The following is a 19,921-nucleotide window of genomic DNA, read 5'->3' as shown; positions in this document are numbered from 1 at the left end:
TCTGCATAAAGCTCAGCTTTTCTGACGGTGGGACTCATACAGGTACATGTACATGGTGTCACACAATGTAAGATGATGTAGGATGATAATTGTATGGACTATGAAATTTCAAATGTCCACAGAAAATTCGCGGAGGCCGCGCGTTCACAGTGCGCGCGCCCATCCCCTGGGCACTGCAGTGAAGACACTGACCCAGTACTGCACAGACCAGGTCTACTGATGGAACAGGAGCCGCGGGCCCGCGGCAGGTGGATGATGCATCTGATTACTGAGGGAGGGGTCCGCGGACACGCCAAAACGGACCGGACCTCCACCTCTGCTTCCTCCTCTGTTTCCATCGCGCTTCAGGAGAGAGGAGGAGAGAGGAGGAGGAGCCTCAGAGCTCAGGCAGAGGGAAGGGGGTGGGGCTTTGGAGGGAGGCGGGTTGTTCATGTTCAAACTAAGTGCTGTGAGAAATGCCACATCGGTAGGTATAGCTTTAATATCACAGAAGTGGGGAAAAAAAGTAGAACGTATTTACATTTAAAGGAGTGATATTTTGCTTATAAAATGGAATTCTGCATTTTAAAATATTTCCCTGTGGTCTACATAAACTGTAAATGCTCTGCTTGGGTCTGAACTCTTCATTAATTCAACTCCACAGGTCCATCTTCAACCTTATTTCTGAGTAATGACACCAGAAAGATCGTTTTGAGCGCTGGCCCTTTAAATGCAAATGAGCCACTTCATGCCCCACCCCCTCTGTGCTGCTCTGTCCCAATCAACAACGGAACATTTTAGGTAATTAGCTCGAAGTTTGGACATATTTTCAGTATGGACTACAACCACTACTGCTGACAAACAGTTATGTCATACTCAGAGACATGTTCACCGGAAGTCTTGACCTTATATGTGCAAATGTCATGATGTAGCTAGTTATAGACATAACAAATTAAGCAGGAATCAAAACAGGTTGTAGAAATCCACTTGATTTTTGCCAGAATGAATATAAAGATAGCTTTGCAGCACCTGGAGGGTTCAAATTCAAACTTTTTGAACTATTAGGGCCCAATACACAAATAAATGAACTAAAGACTAATAAAAGTGGGTTTAGCAAAATATGACCCCTTTAAGAAGAGTTTTAGCTTTTTTCTCAGACAAAAATGACTCGTATTGAATATCAATTATCAATAGTAATAAGTATTATTTGATTGAATGACTTAACCATAAGAGCTCTAGGTCTTATCAGTCATTTACCAACAATGAACTCATCTAGAACTAAGACCTAGCTTATCTGGTGTCTAGTTTTCCCCTGATCCAAAGAAGAGAAAACAGAGCTTGTGGTCTGTTATTGCTGTTTTGTCTTAACCCATAAAGACCCAGTGCTTCTCTTGTGGCAGTTCCCAATTTAATTTTTCTCTCTATTTAACCTTTCTTAAGAAATGTATTACTATTTATCATAATATTTTCCACTGTATTTTGGGTTTTTTCAGTGAAAATCATGTATTTTCGGATATTTAATTCACTGATCATGTAGATGTTCATAAAAGCTCAGATTAAAGTTGAAGATTATTGTATCAAAAAGAGAGAGAACTGAAGAAAAAGGGACTTTTTCAGAAAAATATATCAGTAACAAAATAATGAAAAGTGTCTCCATCCACTGTTATTGATCAGGCTCCATGGATGATAGAAGATGACGGTGTTTCCATGGTAACTTCGGAGCCTCTGAACATCCAGATGGGTCATATCTGATGACCATGAAAAGATGACAAACTGTATTTTACACCAATTATTTACATGCATTGATAGGATGAATGAATTAGAAGTTATTAAACATCATAGATCAGTAGATGGTTTTGGTTGCCAGTGGCTGTTTGGGCCTTGATGGGTTAAAGTTGGCTCTAGTGTTACTAAGAAAGCAGGTGCATATGCAGACAAATACAGTGGCTTAAAGACCTGTGTCTAAGGTGGCGGTCCAACGTGAAAATGTACAGTCGCAGAAAAAAATTATTAGACCACCCTTGTTTTCTTCAATTTCTTGGTCATTTTAATGCCTGGTAAAACTAAAGGTACATTTGTTTGGACAAATATAATGATAATAACAAAAATAGATCATTAGAGCTTAATTTCAGAGCTAATATCTATTTGTTTTCCATGTTTTCTTGATAATAACCAAAATCACTTCAGTTCTTCCATCAATATCTATGGCATTGTATTCCCAAAAACAGTGCTTTTAGGCATTCCATGTTTTCTTTTCTGTCTGGTTTAGTCACATGATACACACAGGAGTTAGTACTTGATTGCATAACCATGTTTTTGATGACTTTTGATGGTCTAATATTTTTTTCCATGATTATATTGGTTCTTCGAAGGTTCACAAGTGGAACTGATTGGTTCCAGCACCAGCCTCCAACTAGCACCATATTCACCATATTCACATTGATGGACAGGACTAATGATAATGGATAATGAGTTGAGGCAAAAACTAAAGAAAATGACTAATTTGCTTGGTTTACTGAAAGGCTTTATCTGTGTTGACCTGCTAAAATAATGATTTAAAACATGGTTCTCAGACTCTGCAGTTTATTTTTCAGTCTAACCATAAAGTGAGGTGATTCGTGAAAGCTGACTCCGTTCTCAGACTGATATTATAAATGTATATTGTAGTTGCTGAGCTCTGTCTGTCGGTGTTCATGTATCCTCAGGGAAAAGCAGACGGTGAGCCCAGAGTGAAGAAAGAGAAAACTCTGCTGGAAGATGATGAAGACGAGGATGAGGAAGTGGATGAGAGTCCTGAAGAGGTACGACAAGAGTCAGTCACTGTTGGAAATTGATTTATATTTCAATTCTTCAGTAAATAAACAGTCTGTTTCATCAGTTGGGGTTGTGCAGGTCACTTGTACATTCATACAACTTTAACATTGTGTCTCTCAGCGCATTTTGAGTTGCAAGAAATTCGGATCGATCCTGAGAGAAGCCAGAGACAGGGTTGTCTCACTGACAGCAGATAACAAGGCCAGAGTCATCGCCTGCCACGTGAGTAATGAAACATCTCCAGGTTCTATCAAACTGTCCAGAATACATGATAAAATGTCAGCGTGGTATTAATAATGAGAAAAATCTGGAAATGTGGATTTTTTTTTTTTTACTGTACACTTTTGTGTAAATGCAAAACATTAATAAAACCACAACACAAGCATCACAGTCATAATCAGAAAATGGAAAGGTCACTATTTTCTCCAATTTCCACTGTTTTCTTTTGTATTACATCCAGGAGCTTTGAGTTCCTCTTCAAGTCATATGTTTTATTTGGGCTGAAGCATAGATTAGATTAGATTAGATTAGATTAAAATGCTAATGCAAATATACAAGATAAAAAATACCCTCTTACACCTAATACTATGTACAGTCACGGAAAAAATTATTAGACCCCCTTATTTTCTTCAGTTTCTTGTTCATTTTAATGCCTGGTACAACTAAAGGTACATTTGTTTGGACAAATATTATAATAACAACAAAATTAGATCATTAGAGTTTAATTTCAGAGCTAATATCTATTTGTTTTCCATGTTTTCTTGATAATAACCAAAATCACTTCAGTTCTTCCATCAATAGCTATGGCATTGTATTGACAAAAACAGTGCTTTTAGGCATTCCATGTTTTCTTTTCTGTCTGTTTTAGTCACATGATACACACAGGAGTTAGTACTTGATTGCATAACCATTGTTTTTGATGACTTTTCATGGTCTAATAATTTTTTCCTCAACTGTATACAAAGTCAGTGCTGCCCATCTTGGCCAGGACACTCTTGAAAAAGAGATTCTTAATCTCAGTGAGGTTTTCCTGGTTAAATAAAGGTAAAATAAAAATAAAGACTAATAAACTTCAAGTTCAGGTAATGCTAAAATAAAATAAAATAAAATAATGCCACACAGACCCAGTGTGGGCATCTATCGATAATAACCTTGGAGTATACCACATGAAACACACATGTGCATGGTTCATTTCCAGATCACCAGAGGCCTCCAGGTTTATTCTAGTCATGTGTGAATAAGGCTTAAGTCTGTCCTTGACCTTGAACTCAACACAGTCAGTGCAGAGGACCAGAAAAGACTTTCAGTGAGAGACACTGAAAAGATGAAACTGCCCCAACACTCTACAGACCATAACAGCATAACTAAATGTCCGATGTATCACCTGTTAGTGTGTTTAAGGATACTGAGATCTCCAATGGCATGAAAACTAGCTGCTGCAAACTAAAAACTGATGTTGGCTAGTTTGTTTTTTTCCTTTTCAATTCTTTTTGACCGAGAAACAGTTTTACCATCAGTGATTTCTTCTAATGTGAGCCCAGACACAAAGCCTGTATTCAGATGGCTGCCAGCTATAGCCTTCGTGATGCATTCAAGTGCAGCTTTTAACAAAGAGGTGGAATTAGGCAATGTGAACTGACAGTATAAAACTTTAGCATATGGATGCTAAAGTTGCAATTGGACAGATTGACATTTTACGCACAGGCTTTTGATGCTTTTATGTATGTGTGTATTTCTGTGTCTCTCAACAGGGCAATGATTCAGCCCTGGAGCTGTTCACTGTCCTGTCAGAAGAGGAAGTACAGAAGAAGATGAATAAGAAGTTGAAGAAAGCCAAGAAGAAGGCAGCCAAGTATGTAAATTAGAGCCCGACTGATATGGGATTTTTGGGCCTGACACTGATATTGGGGGCTAAAAAAAAGCTAATATCTGATAAATCGGCCGATATCTGATATACTGGCTGATAACCAATATATCGGCCAATATATGAAATAAGGACATTGATATACACAGGATATAATAGTCTTATATTAGATAGTGACCCCTGATTGTGTGTGTGTGTCTAATATGATCTAATGTAGTCAGGCTCTAATGTAAATGATGATTATTTGTGCCTTTGTTCACGCAGAGGCTGAGCAGTTTTTCTCCTTGTTTTGCCACTGTACAATTAACACTACATTACTGATCACTGCTGCTTTAATTTTGTGTAACCATGAGCACTAAATGTTATTAACATGTTTTTTTGTTTGTTCGTTTGTTTTGTTTTTTTTACATACTAACACTGGTAATTTTATCTTTTGCTGTTAGTGTTGATATTACTACTGCATCACTTCTCACAAATGCTGCTGCTTCTCCTTACTTGTCTATTTTAAGTACTTTCTATACCTTAACACCTACTCGTACAGCTCTCATGTTGTGTATGTACAGTAGCTGTTGTACTGTCTAAGCTGGTTGTGTGGTTCCCTCTGCTGCAGAGCTCAGGAGGCAGAGGAGCCGGTGGTGGAGAGGATGCTGAAGGATGAGATCATCAGGCTGACCAACATCAAGGCGTCCGCCAAGATCAGGTCAGTGTGGAGTAGAATATAACAGGCGTTTTTGTGACCTGCAGGATATTGTGAGGTCACATGTTCACAGAAGAAGACAAAATGAGGCATCTATAAGCACAATTATTCATCTAAAGTAATGCTCATGCCAGATCAGAGATGTAGAAGAGTTGCATCAAACCCACTGTATCTGATGAACAGGTTTTTTGCAATAATAACAGATTGTGGAGCTTCACCTTTATACTATAAAAATACTGAAATATTATATATACTGTAACTCAAAAAAGAGGATGCAGCCTCTGTATGTTCCTTCAAAGAAGCTGCATTAGACATTGGCCTGAAGTTCATCTCAAAAAGGAAATATTCTGTTTTATTTAAATAAAACTACTTTTCCACAAAGCAAATTAAAGATGCAGTTGGGTTTTCATTGGACAGTAGTGTTTACACCCCAGTACAGTTACTTCTGTACCCCAATGCCAAAAATTTTTTACCTCTGCCAGGAGCTATTGTGATCACTTTGCTTTGTGTTTGTTTGTTTGTTTGCATGTTTGTTTGATGTTAGCAACTTTACAAGAAAACTATTCCAACCATCTTTATCAAATTTTACCCACAGATAGGCCTAGGCCCTGGGATGAACCCATTAAATTTTGGGCCAAGGAGGCCAAAGTTCAAGGTCACAGCAAGGTCACAAAATCTCAAATTTTCCTCTCTCTCATCATTGAGCAATTTTCAAAAATTCATAAGAAATTCAAAACCACTCCGATTAGCCTCCAATTTGATACACCCATAGCTTATAACAATATCTTGTATCTGGCACAAAACTGTCTACATCCACTGTGGAATGTGGACTCTGTGGACGTTTCAATTTAACATTGATAATCCCATTTACCACACATTTTTCATAATAGCTCAACAAATATTGATTGGAATTTCATATAATTTGACATACACATGACTGGTACCAAGCTTAAACTTTTTCTGCTGTATGGAACAACCTTGAAACTATTTAATTTAAAAAGAAATCGTCGATCCACACATGCACACTGCTCGGGGTGCTTGGCGAAGGTTTGCGTTCTCTGAACACTTGTTAATTTTATTTCTGCTTTTCAGAAACAAACCTTAATTCCTTTGTATACTAATATGTGCTTGTTGTGTGTTGTAAGAAGATTTTATTAAATAGGTGTATTTACTGATTAACAATGGCCAAACATTGTAGACCTGGCATTCACATCGACTGTAAAGAATTTCAGGGAACTACAATCAGGTCCATAAGTATTTGGACAGTGACACACATGTACTGTTGACTCTCTACACCACCACAGTGGATCTGAAATGAGGATCAGGATGTGACTGACATGACGACTTTCAGCTAATTCAAGGGGTTTACCAAAATATTACATTAACTGTTTAGGAATTACAACCATTAAAACAAGTCCCTTCATTTTCAGAGGCTCAAAAGTAACCAGACAACTGACTGACAAGTAGATTCATGTCCAGATGGGTCCTGTTCCCTGGTTGTTCTATGATAAATTAGGCAGATAAATGTTCTGGAGTTTATTCCTGATGTTGAATTTCCATCTGGGATTCTCGACATGAGGTCCACAGAGGTGTCAGTGGAAGTAAAGATGTTATTTGACTGAAAACACAAAAAACAGCGGCAGTGAAAACTTTAAGCGTGGAGAGAATTTGGTGCATTCTCAAAAAGAAAGAATCTACTGCAACCCCAAAACACCTGGAAGAACATCCACTATGGTCAGGTACAGACACAAAATTAAAACATTTGTGTCACTTATCAGAATATTTATGTACTTTACTGTATTTGCTGTCTTTGACCCTTGTGAAAATCCATAGACCCAGATCTGCTCTTCAGTTTAGTACCAGTATACTGTATATACAGGTACCAACACTCCTCCCTAACCATTCGTTAATGTCTTTGTCCCGTCTCAGATGGGTGGACTGCCTGTCCTGTGCCGGTGGTGAGCTGAAGGTGGCGCTGCTGCTACAGAACAACACCATTGAGACCTACAGTCTGAGGACATTAAACAACACCCCCACAGCCAATAAGACAGCCCGCCTCACGCTCGGCGGCCACCGCACTGACGTCCGCACACTGGCCTTCAGCTCAGACAACCTGGCTGTCCTCTCTGCATCTGGAGACACAGTCAAAGTGTGGAACAGGTGAAAGAAGGAGGCATTTCCTGAAAATGTCTGTGAAAGTGTATCGGACCACCACCTAACAGAACCACCATCTGTCCACAGGTCCACTCTACAGGTGATCCGCACCATGGCCTGTGAATACGCCCTGTGCTCCCTGTTTGTACCTGGAGACAGACAGATCATCCTGGGCACCAAGGTACTCACACACTGATGCATCAGTCAGCAGGGGTGTGTTCATCACTGAAAAGGTTTTCTTTAGCTAATGAATTTATCCATGTAGAAACAACATTTTTTCCTGACCTCTGTGCTTTTTAAACATTTATTTGGTATTTCAGTCTGAACACTCAAGACAAGTGAGAAGCTAACTCTTTAGAATTGGTCTGTCACAGATACAATATCATCTGATTGTCATTTTTTGACACAACTATGAGTATTTTGGAGAATTGTTTACATTGATCTGTGTGGAAACAACTGTGTGAAACTACACACATACACAGTATAATAAATAAGTAAATATAGAAAATGATAACATATAACTGATAATGAAATAGGTGTATTGGATCTAAAACATCCTAAAATATTATCACACAATGTAATAAGAAACATAATTTAATTTAAAAGTTAGGTGTACAGTAACCAAGGTTACACAATTAAGATGCACAGTGTTCTTGTGGTTTTGTTGAGAGCAAAATTATACTTTAAATTCAATGTCGTCTATTAGAGCCATGTTGTATATCACCGTATATAGATTTTTTATATCCAAACCATGATTATTTTTTTTTAGAAATTCAACAAGTAGTTTTGTACCTAACCTAACAGTGACTGAAAATTGATTAGAATGTGTGAATTTCATATGAACCCAGATGACGTTCTTCTATAAAACCGATTCACCCACATGAACCTGCTTCTGTAATGGACTATACTCTTCATCCTGCCTCATCTGACCTCTTAAAGCTTTATGCCAGAAGGGCCTGAAGGCTAATTTCTTCCTGTAATGACTTAACGGCACCTCAGTGGAAAATGAGCACCTAAAACTGTTTACCTCAAAGTGCTTAATGCCTCTTATTTTACTGACCACATCCTGATGAGCATCTGTTGATATTAAGTCGGATTTATTGAAGTTATTTATGTAACATCTGTCCCATGTAGTCTTATTTAGTTACTCCAGTGCTCAGTATCAGTAAATGACTTTTAACCTTCATAATGTTTGTATATTGTTATTGAGCTATTATTAGTCTCATTATGCACAAACAGTACCAGCCTAATAGAACCTGTACAAAGAGGAATTAAATCAGTAATGGCAATGATTTGTTTGACAGTTGTAACTAAAGTGTGATAATCAGGACAACCTTATTAGACAAGGAAAGGCTTACATAATGAGACGTCCACTGGTGGCTGTGTTTCATGACAGAGTGGGAAGCTGCAGATCTTTGAGCTGGCCTCAGGAAGCCTCCTGGAGACCGTAGACGCCCATGATGGAGCTGTGTGGTCCCTTTGCCTGGCCCCAGACCAGGTATTGTCCACCTGAACACCTGCAGTATTTCCTACTGTCACACGTGGTCTACTCTGTGTGTGTTTTCACTGTTTCACTGTGACTCCACTTCACATGAAGCCTACTGGTTTTCTTGTTGTTTGTGTGTGATTCGTAGAGAGGGATTGTAACAGGAAGTGCAGACAAGACTGTGAAGTTCTGGGAGTTTGAGCTGATCAAGGACCAGGGGACGGCTCAGAAGTAAGTCAGCTCGTCCTTCACTGTTCAGGAATCAGAGTGGTCCATTCAGGGTGATCTCATATAATCTCTGCAGCTTCATGAAAGTATATTAAATCGGTGTTTCATGAATTGGAACCAGGGGTTTCACTATCTCAAGACGTCAGAGATGTTTTGTGATATTGTTGCCTAGCAGAAAAAACCTTTAGTAAATATTGACATTGCTGACTCTGGACACTGAGCCCATGAACTCAAAACAGTTTCCTCTTGATTTAGTTTCACACAGGCTAAAATCAAGGTCAACCAAAATGCTCTAGTGCTCAAATAATGTTAAGGTGATGTTATGTTGAATGCTGGTCTTTCTAACCATCAGATAAAAAAAGTCTGATATGTAATCCAATGCTCAGGTAACATTCAGTTTGTTTGTTCTGCAGGAGGTTGACAGTTAAACACTCCCGTTCTCTGCAGTTGGAGGAAGACGTTCTCTGTGTGAAGTTTTCTCCAGATCACAGACTGCTGGCTGTGTCTTTGTTAGACTGCACCGTCAAAGTCTTCTACACAGACACACTGAAGGTACAGATGTAGATATTTAATTCCACAGTATTATGAATGATAGAAGATCCTGCTTGAATACTGCATACCCCAGAGCTGACCTTTGATCTGCTTCTGCTTTAGTTCTTCCTGTCTCTGTATGGACACAAGCTGCCGGTTCTGTGCCTGGACATCTCACATGTGAGTCAACCTGCAAATGAAATCTACTCAGCTACTTAAACCTGTTCTACTAATCCATGATTTCCAGGTGGATTTAATCATAAGTACTGTGTTTTGTTTTAAAGCAGAGCTGAAAGTAGTTTATTTTGGTTTTTTTGCTGTTTACTAGCTACATTTATTTATTTATTTATTTATTTATTTATTTATTATTATTATTATTATTATTATTATTATTATTATTATTATTATTATTATTATTATCATTATTATTATTATTTTAATAGCTGCATTTACTGTGAAACAGTACATGTGATAATGACTCGGCCACTTCTGCATCAATCTCACAGGTGTTACTTTTTTGAAACAAGATTTATTGAGAAAAACATTTGCAAACTATACTCCATTCACTCGGGGGTTATCATTTTCAGCTGGTAGGTTGAGAAATGGGTTTAGGGCTGAACAGGTTATGGCATCAATGTTGAAGGTGAAGGGTACTTCACAAGCTGATTAGTAACATATGTGGAGGATTATATGTATTAATGTAAACATACAAGCATGTGCCAATGTTACATGTACCTTAGAGTAGAGTTAAATAAAAGAGTAAAACTCATTTCCATTATTTGATGCCAAGATTTTGTAAAGACAGTTTCTTATATGATTATTTGACTATTCTCAACATGTCTGTACTCCATTAAGAACATCCTCAGTAAAATTTAACTGGAGTGACATCGGCAGTATTTCTTTAAAGTCATTTGACATCATTCTGAGTAGAGATGCCAACTTAACAGATTAAATTAATGTTGAATAAAAGAATAGCAGGTTGATAAATTATTTAACACATGCAATGTATATCTGCTATTGCAAAACATTTAATCTACCAGAAATGTTACAGAAGTTGTTTTTTTTTTATCTTTCCCTGGGGTTTTTGATATTTGTTTGAGGAACTCCTTCTGGACCAACATTCCTCAAATGTTTTTAGGTCTCCAACACAAAGTTGGAAGAGCTGCAGATATGACTGGATATCAATCAAGAATTTTTGGTACTAGATACAACTGATGCCTTGGCTTTGAATCTATTTCCCGTAATGTTGGAATAAAATATCTTTTACCTCTTCTCATGAAATGATTGTGACAATATGATTTATTGTTTCTAGATAAAGTGTAACTGGGACTCTGTGTGTAATCATTGGACTGAGTCAAAGGGGATACTGATGTGTATAAATAGGAATAAAAAGAGAAATGGGTTTGAAAACAACACTATTCCAACTTTATGCATAACAGTGCATATTTGTCCCTGAAACTGACACTAAAACTTTACATTATGATATAAACCTTTAGTTTTATTTTTCAGCTTCTCTGTATATTTATAGACTCAGAGCTTCTTTACCACAACTAAAAGTTTTCCATTAATATCATTTTTAAAATTATATAAATTCAGTGCATGGTGTATGTGCTAACTTTTAACAAGATTTGACACTATTGATATGTTGAAATTTGGTATCAAATGACAGTACATTTTTGATGCTTGATAGTACCTCTGCAGTTTGGTTTGTGGAATAAAAGTATAGTATGCTCCTTGTGGAGACTCACCACATCATCTAATGCAGTGTTTTTCAACGTTGGGGTCGGGACCCCACGTGGGGTCGCCTGAAATTCAAATGGGGGCGCCTGAAATTCCTAGTAAATTTTAAAAAAAGAAAAACTTACTAATAAAAAAAATCTTTTTTGAGTTGAGAGAGACAATCCCAATACATAAAAGACATGACAAACTGTGAAGCTGAAACTGAAGCACTGTGGTACTGTTTATCTTTCAAATGTTCGTTGTGGTCGGTGTCAGATGCTGCAGCTCTTTCATAATTCATAGTTTGAGTTCTTGTTTGTTCAGTATTAATTGTCAGCCTTGTGAATCCAAGCTGGACCGACTGTACATATCCTGACCAAGGAAAATCAAATTCTCACTTTGTGCAGTAATCTACACCTGGCTTTTCTACCTCCGTCCATAATAATATACATTATATAGACTAAGTGTCATCTAAAATAAATGTTTATTTGCAATGTAGTATAGCAAACTATTACATGATCAAAAACAAATTAATTGTGGCAAAAACAATTTCTCTGTTTTGAATGTCTGGGGTCGCCAGAAATTTGTGATATTAAAATGGGGTCACAAGCCAAAAAAGGTTGGGAACCACTGATCTAATGTTACCCACATGTGGGGCAAACATGTTCAGAAAAATATTTTCATTCCAACCTTGAAAGAAATGTTCAGATTAAGCTTTTACATGGTTATTATGAGTTAATACTTTCCCGTTGAGAGGATTATTAAATGTTTACACCACCCCTCTCAACTGGAAAGCAGTCTCTTCTAATCAAGGTGTTTACATAAGACATTTTTATTCTAATTGGACTGTTTTTTTATTTTTATTTGTGGAATGTTTGACTCCAGGTAAAGGCAGCCACTCAGACATGACAGAACACAAACTCTGCCGTTACTGACTTTGACTCCTCGTTTCTGTAGCTGCTCCTGTCGTTGACCTTGTGTTTCCGTTAAACCAGGACAGTACACTCATCGCCACTGGCTCTGCTGACAGAAACGTCAAGATCTGGGGTTTGGACTTTGGCGACTGTCACCGCTCCATGTTTGCTCACGACGACAGGTAACGCCCAGCGACACGGACCCAAACCGAGTAGACTGTGTTCATTCTAAGAAAAAAGACTTTTTGGCCAAATAAGTAGAGATTAAATCTTTTTGTGAGTTGTTGAGTTTCCAGCTCTGACCTCATCTGTTGTGATCACAGACTCTGATCCGTATCCTGTTAACTCTGCCTGCCCTGTGACTTCACATCAGCTGCTCTTTTATCTCCACACTCATCTGTTTTTCCACTAGACTTTCTCAGTCCTTTTTTTTTTTTTTAAATGATTTTTGGTCATTGTTTTTGTCATTTTCTTCCTTTTGGTGTCTCTTTTTTTGGGTGCAAATTTCTGTTACAGATTTATGATTCTTTACTTGCTTATCCTCTTATCCTTCTTCTGTCATTTTCTTGTCTACAGTGTCATGTTCCTCCAGTTTGTCCCCAAGACTCATCTGTTCTTCACAGCGGGGAAGGACAAGAAGATCAAACAGTGGGACGCCGATAAGTTTGAGCACATCCAAACACTAGAGGTGACACAATTTCTGAAGCTCCAGCCACAGCTTGGCTAAAAATCTCAACTTTTGTGTTAAAAATGTTGGCATTTATGTTATAGTTAATTGCTATAGCAGAGTTTTTCTTCCTGCCAGTAGCATATTTTTTGCACTATAGCTCCTGACTGATGTTCGTCCTCTCTGTTTTTAAGGGTCACCATCGGGAAGTTTGGTGTCTGACCATCAGCCCAAGCGGTGACTACATTGTGTCGTCGGGCCACGACAAGTCCCTGCGCCTCTGGGAGAGGACCAGGGAGCCCATCATCCTGGAGGAGGAGAGGGAGATGGTAAGATGGAGGATGATCTGACCAGCTCTCACTCAGGCAGAGACATACTTTTCCGTCAGATGTTCACTGATGTTGGTTTTGTTTTGTTTTGACAGGAGCGAGAAGCAGAGGTTGAGGAGAGCATGGCTAAAGGAGACGTACCCGTGGTGAGCTCAGTTTCCTGCTTCTCAGCCTCATCGATTCTCAATTTTTCACCACTGTGAACAATTTAGCGTTAACACTGACCAATATTAGACAAATATGTTAGATTTAGATGGTGATGACAGTCCTGATGATGTGAGGATTAGGTGTTGTTACACGCCAAAGAAATTCCCAGATTACCAAGTAAAAATGTACATGTGCAATTACACCACAATCACAGATAAATCCAAGATATTGTAACTGTATCTCATAGATGTTTATCTATTAAATGTCATTTTTCCTGTAGAACTCAAACATCATCAGCTCTATGAAATGTCAGAAACTCAAAACACAACAAAATGACTGAATTTTTCATACAGAAAGCAACTGAATAAAGCACTGATAGGACTTTTTTCCCCATGTTATTTATGACACGTAGTCATGTTCATGTAGGAAAGACATTTATTTGTTTCAGAAGTAAATAGTTTCTGGAAATTTGCTTGATTTTCCTCAAAATGTCCTCTTTCCCTGTACTTTGTTATCCATCATTTACTATGTATGTTTATATATCTGATGATGTGACAAACAAATGTCTTCGCTAAGCTTCTTTAAGGGGTTAGGGTCTTCTAATTTACATTAAATACTCAGTGGTATATCACATTATCATGTTTACTGAATATTCAGATGCAGTATCTTGATGTGTACTTTGCATCATATGACCCTTCTATTAATATTATAATGTTATATAAACATATCGGCACAAGAGGTTGATCACATATTACTACAACTATTTAAAAATAAATCAGAAGAGCACGTTTTATGGTGTGTCAAAGATAGCTGCTACTACTTGTCTGAGAAGATAGAGATGCTGTTGCTAAAGTGAAAAGAACTATTTGCTGTACAGAAAAGCCTTCCCTCTAGGCACACATTTTACAAACAACACAAATGCCAGTAGAATGATACATTAACATAAAAATAACCTGTACCTCCAAGAACTTCTGTAATAGCGTACCTTTATTTATAGCCTAACTTTATTTGGCCATTTTATCAGTATATGTCAGTAATACATATTCAATTTTTCACAAATGGAAGAAAAAAATGACCATCTTACTGAGAGGGCCAAGGTCGATCCTCAGATGTATTATGTGTCGTCTGGGTTCAGTTTCCGTACGCCTGTATGGATTCAATAAAGTTCTAAGATGAAAGATCCTATTTTCAGGTCACAGTATCATTTCTTGTGTAGATACAAAGTTGGCATCTTTCCTCTGATTGGTTTGGTTGTAGCACCTTCAGCAGACAGATGTCCCACCTTTTCAGACCAGACAACACTGCTTATATCGACATTAAAATGAGGCTGGTAGATAATATTTTTTTCTGTGCTCTGACAGATATTTTATTACTGCATTGTTTGACATATGGATGTTTGTGTGAACAGGTTCCTGGGGAGACTCAAGGAGAGGCTGCCCCGGCCGGCAAGAAGACTGTGGAGACAGTCAAAGCTGTGAGTTCAGTCACTTTATGGACGGCGTTATTCATTATGCTGTGGACATTTCTTTATAAATAATAAAGTAACCCAGATCATTCCTTCCTGTAAAAACTCAAATCCTCTGTGCTGATGTTGTTCCTTTGTGTTTTTCTTTTCAGGCAGAGAGAATCATGGAGGTTCTGGAGCTTTACAGAGAGGAAACAAGGAAGATGGAAGAGCATAAATATGCTTGTGAGAAAGCTGGCAAAGAGGTAAAGACATGCTTTATCCATTAATCTTCTATTTATACAACCTCTACACTATTATAATGCTGAACCTATCACAAAGGAGTGGCGTAACCCAGGGTTTATTTATACATCTTACATCTAACAAATGGCTTATTTTGTTTTGTAGCTGCCTCCGCCACAGTCCAACCCAATCCTAGTGGCCTTTGGAAATGTTTCAGTAAGTTAAACATCATCAAAAGTATAAACATAAATGTAAAGACCAAAATATATTGTTATACAGCTGTGAATTAACCATAACTTACAAAGTGTGTTTATGTTGCAGCCATCCCGCTATGTGTTAGACGTCATAAAGAAGGTCAGATCCAGGTAAGACGTCCAGTCCATGTCTCTTCATTAAAATACACAGTGTCTGTTTTTTTCTTGTCTGTTTACCTGCTTGTGTTGTGATCCTCAGTGAACTGGAGGTTTCTCTGCTGGTGTTACCGTTCCCTTACATCCCAGAGCTGCTAACGCTCTTCAACAGCTACATCCAACAGGGTCTGGAGGTGGAGCTGGTCTGCCGCTGCCTTTTCTTCCTGCTTAAGTACGTGCCTGACCGGAAAATACAGAGAAAAATATGTTGCATTTGGAGGGAAAAAACATGACGCGTTATTGAATACAGCTTTAGTCATGATTTAAAGGAGTGATATTTTGCTCTTTTTAAATGGAATTCTGCACTTTAAAACATTTCCATTGTGGTCTACATAAACTGTAAATGCTACACTTGGGTCTGAACTCTTCATTAATTCAACTCCACAGGTCCATCTTCAATGCTATTTCTGCGTAATGACACCAGAAAGGTTGTTTTGAGCGCTGGCCCTTTAAATGCAAATGCCCCACTTCCTCCAGGTTTTTGGCTGTGCTGCTCTGTCCTGTTCAGCCGCTTGTGTTTGTTTATACAACCAACAACTGAACATTTTAAGTAATCGGCTCAAAGTTTGGACACATGTTGTACTCGGAGAAATGTTCGTCGGAAGTCTTGACCTTATATGTGCAAATGTCGTGACATATCGACATAAGTTATAGATGTCACAAATTAAGAAGGAATTAAAACAGGCTGTAGAAATCCACTCGATTTTTACCTAAAATGAATGTAAAGATAGCTTTGCAGCACCTGGAGGGTTCTAATTCAAACCTTTTGAACTGTTAGGGTCCAAATACACAAATAAATGTACCAAAGACAAATAAAGTGGGTTTAGGAAAATATGACCCCTTTAAGTAATAAGTGAGCCATGTTTTGAACTTATTTATTGTGATAAGGATGTACAGTAGACACAGTATTTGGCTTCCCATCAGAATGTATCGCACATTTGAACAGATTTTTCAGAACAAAATGGTCAATGAAAAATTCTTTGCATTTCCATCAAGCAGCAACTTCTACCTTTAACTTAAATACAATACATCTAATATGGTATTTACATCTGCCATTGGCAGATTTTTTTGCTTGAATTAAACAAAAAAAAAATCAGCCAATGGAACAAGTGAAATTTATCTTGGTAAGATTTCTTGAAATAAGATTTTCAAGATCTGTTGTCTAAAAAATAAGTTCTTATATCTCACTGAAAAGTTACTCTTTTGGTGATTATGTCTTATTTTAAGTGTGATGAGATATTTTGACTAGAAATGAGAAAAATACACTTAGCAAGATTTGGATTTTTGCAAAATGATAGGAAAGTGTTGGTGTATAGAATGTAATTGGTGAAACCACTAATATTTTCTATGTCACACTGTATCTATCATACTGCATCTCTTTTTCTGATCAGTCAGTAAACAGCACTAACGTGAGGTAATATTGTTTGTTACTTTCTAGGATTCATTTCGGTCAGATCTCCAGTAACCAGATGCTGCTGTCTGTCATAGATGAGTTACGGACCAACACTCTGTCCAAAGTGTGTGAAATCAGAGTAAGTAACATCCAATGGAGTCGCAGAGAACAGAGTCTCAGAGTCTTATCCTCATTAAGTCTTTTCCTCTCTGATTTCATTTCTCTGCTCGTGTTTCAGAACATGATGGGCTTCAACAGCGCAGCGCTTCAGTTCCTTCAACGGGAAATCGAAAGCAAAGAAGACGTGATGTTTTTTGCCGATGCCACCGGCCGGTTGGACGAGAAGAAGAAGAAGAAGAGGAAGAGGGAGCGAGCCGTCCTCACTATTGCTTGAATTAATTTGGACAATTTTTGTACACACTGAGAAGACTATTTTCCAGGGACATGATTCATTTCTCAAATAAATAACATTTATTCCGAGTTTTCTCACAGTTCACTTGAAGTTTTATACGAACCTCTCAAAACAAATAAATCCGTGGCTGCACAGAGATAGAGTTGTATCCACAGCGACTCCCTCTGCAGCTTTATAAAAGATATGTAAACGTCCGTACTTGTACTCCCACCGTGATCACTGCACATGGAGGACTAGTGTGATTTAAGCTTGTTTTTATCCCACAGGCCTAAAGGGAGTGACTCAGCCATAGAGCCAAGACATTTCTAGAGAAAGTTAAGACATAACTTGAGACCACCTGAGCTCTAGACCACCTGGGTGCAGCCACACTGTCAGAGGAGTAAGTCTCAAGCTGGTCTGATTTATACATATATATTAAAAAAAAACAAAAAAAAACTCCCACTTGGCTTTGCTGCCACTGAAATCAGGGGGATGTGACTTGACTTTACAGCGCTTGTAACTAAGCCTTAATTTATGGTCCTGAGCTAGTAGATGTGGTAAAAATATTTCAGAGGCGGGAGAAAAGCATTTTACAATCGTGCACTCTCAGTTTTCAGCTGTGCTTAAATGTGGATCACGGATTGAATACGTCTCGGTGTCCAGCCCTGTAATCCCATGACCTTCAGGAAAGTTTCACACCCACATCAGACACTTCATTTTCCACAAGTGTGTTTATTTCCTGACCGTAGGGCGCTGTGGAATAATGAAATGAACCCTTTAAAACACCTCTCGCTCACTGTTCATGTTTTAATCTCACTGAGGACCTAAAAACAAATTAACTCTATATTTACAAGACTGTAAAAAAAAAAAAAAAAAAAAAAAACCTGGGCCAACAGCTCTTTATGGGGCTGGATTTGGTCTCAGCGTTGTAAATGTCACACCTACCAAAATTAAAAATTCTCAAGGCAAATCCCAGACCGCACTCACACACTCATAACACCGACTGACTATTTGCACCAAACAACAGCTGAGCTTAATCATCACAAACTGCTTAAAAGAGGAAAAATGCAACAGTGAAGAAAAGGCCAGAAATATGTTCTGTTAAGATAAGTGGATTTGCAGAACGAGGAGTTTTCATTTGCTTCCTGAAAACCTCATATGTGTTGTTTTTAATGTTGCTGATAAACTGAAGAATGAAGATTTTTCTTTTTACAAGTTCAGTCTAAAATTCTTCGTAGTATATAATGCTTGAGAAAAACTCTATGTATCTATCTCTATTTTGCTGTGTTTACTTGTAACAAAGATTTTTTGATGGAATACTTAACTCCAATTTAAAAGTTAGAAGTAATTGCTGCTTAATAGAAAGATATTTTATTGGAGATTAAGTATAAACAGTATAAACATGCAACTTAATACTAGTTCTACTACATCTCAGAGGCAAATATTATACTCATTAAAATATCTAATATGACAAAGGAGCCAAAGCAATCAGACAAATAGAGGGGAACCATTTCTCTTGCATCTTTCGCTGCTTTATCATATTACAATTTTTCATTGCCTTCTCATACAGATTGATTTTTGTCTTTTTTGTCTCTTGGATTCAGTGGAAATTGTGTTGTCACAGCTGAATTTTTTTTGAGGTCATCAAAAGTTGCCATTTTAGAGATACGTGATTCTCACAGGACAGCGACGCTACAAACATGTCCTGATCCAACATAATATGATGTATTGGTGTTGATTATACTACCAACAGTATAGAAAGTAAAGTTAAATGAGCTCAACCTTTAATATACAGTAAAATGTACCATACACATAAATGCAGCAGTAAAATAAATCCAAAGTCATCACATATAATAGTAAAGCACAGAGAAGAACCATTTTACTTTTTGTATTTTAATGTGTAGTAAGTACTCTGCAAAAATCACCTTTAGGTCACCTTAAGCTTTGTAGTTTTTTTGGGGTTGTAAATAGTATATTGGCTAAAATTTACTTAGGGGGTCAAATGAGAGGCCATTTTTGTCAAAAAAAAAAAGTAAGAAATACATAGAGCTGTGTTGAAATAATGCTAATACATTTGTGCACAGACTACTGATATTATTTGACAGTGGAAGCTATATTTTCAGAAATATTGGATTTTGAATAGCACATGTATGTGAAAACTTTAGCTGGTGGATGGACGTGACATTACCCATGATTATCCTCTTATTCATAAATGTTAGTATTGTGGATCTACAACAATAACAGCTGACACAAAAACACAAAATGTGGCAGTGGACGGATGTGACAAGGTTGTTACAGATCCCATCATACTGATGCTCGGCAGCCATGTCACCGTTTCCACAAATGATCCCTGTGCAAAAACTAGGATCAGAATTATTTATTGTATAGTTTATCATCATACTAAAGAGTAAATAACAATATAGAATTGTTATTTCTTTATTAAAAATGCTTATTATTAGAAAACTGTTGATTTTAAAAGTGACGTGTGACATTCTTAATGTATGTATTGGC

The 19,921-nt window shown here is 37.6% G+C and overlaps 1 protein-coding gene across 1 annotated transcript in view; it reads left to right on the top strand.

Annotated features, from left to right (window-relative positions):
- The window catches only part of wdr3 (WD repeat domain 3), a 29,908-nt gene extending 11,585 nt beyond the window's left edge, over positions 1 to 18,323 (top strand). The window contains exons 7-27 of the mRNA XM_030124811.1: positions 2,685 to 2,780; positions 2,914 to 3,015; positions 4,545 to 4,645; positions 5,268 to 5,357; positions 7,284 to 7,514; positions 7,596 to 7,689; positions 8,905 to 9,006; positions 9,143 to 9,225; positions 9,636 to 9,774; positions 9,877 to 9,933; positions 12,468 to 12,568; positions 12,963 to 13,074; positions 13,248 to 13,382; positions 13,478 to 13,528; positions 14,938 to 15,003; positions 15,147 to 15,239; positions 15,382 to 15,432; positions 15,538 to 15,581; positions 15,670 to 15,798; positions 17,065 to 17,158; positions 17,258 to 18,323. Of these exons, the coding sequence (XP_029980671.1) occupies positions 2,685 to 2,780; positions 2,914 to 3,015; positions 4,545 to 4,645; positions 5,268 to 5,357; positions 7,284 to 7,514; positions 7,596 to 7,689; positions 8,905 to 9,006; positions 9,143 to 9,225; positions 9,636 to 9,774; positions 9,877 to 9,933; positions 12,468 to 12,568; positions 12,963 to 13,074; positions 13,248 to 13,382; positions 13,478 to 13,528; positions 14,938 to 15,003; positions 15,147 to 15,239; positions 15,382 to 15,432; positions 15,538 to 15,581; positions 15,670 to 15,798; positions 17,065 to 17,158; positions 17,258 to 17,413 (2,127 nt within the window). The 3' untranslated portion in view covers positions 17,414 to 18,323. The remainder of the gene's footprint in view (positions 1 to 2,684; positions 2,781 to 2,913; positions 3,016 to 4,544; positions 4,646 to 5,267; positions 5,358 to 7,283; positions 7,515 to 7,595; positions 7,690 to 8,904; positions 9,007 to 9,142; positions 9,226 to 9,635; positions 9,775 to 9,876; positions 9,934 to 12,467; positions 12,569 to 12,962; positions 13,075 to 13,247; positions 13,383 to 13,477; positions 13,529 to 14,937; positions 15,004 to 15,146; positions 15,240 to 15,381; positions 15,433 to 15,537; positions 15,582 to 15,669; positions 15,799 to 17,064; positions 17,159 to 17,257) is intronic.
- The last annotated feature ends 1,598 nt before the right edge of the window (positions 18,324 to 19,921 follow it).

Source organism: Sphaeramia orbicularis, chromosome 21, assembly GCF_902148855.1.
Source record: "Sphaeramia orbicularis chromosome 21, fSphaOr1.1, whole genome shotgun sequence".
Classification (NCBI taxonomy): Eukaryota; Metazoa; Chordata; class Actinopteri; order Kurtiformes; family Apogonidae; genus Sphaeramia; species Sphaeramia orbicularis.
Note: the sequence above shows the minus strand (reverse complement) of the source record. Positions and strands in the feature narration are given on the sequence as shown.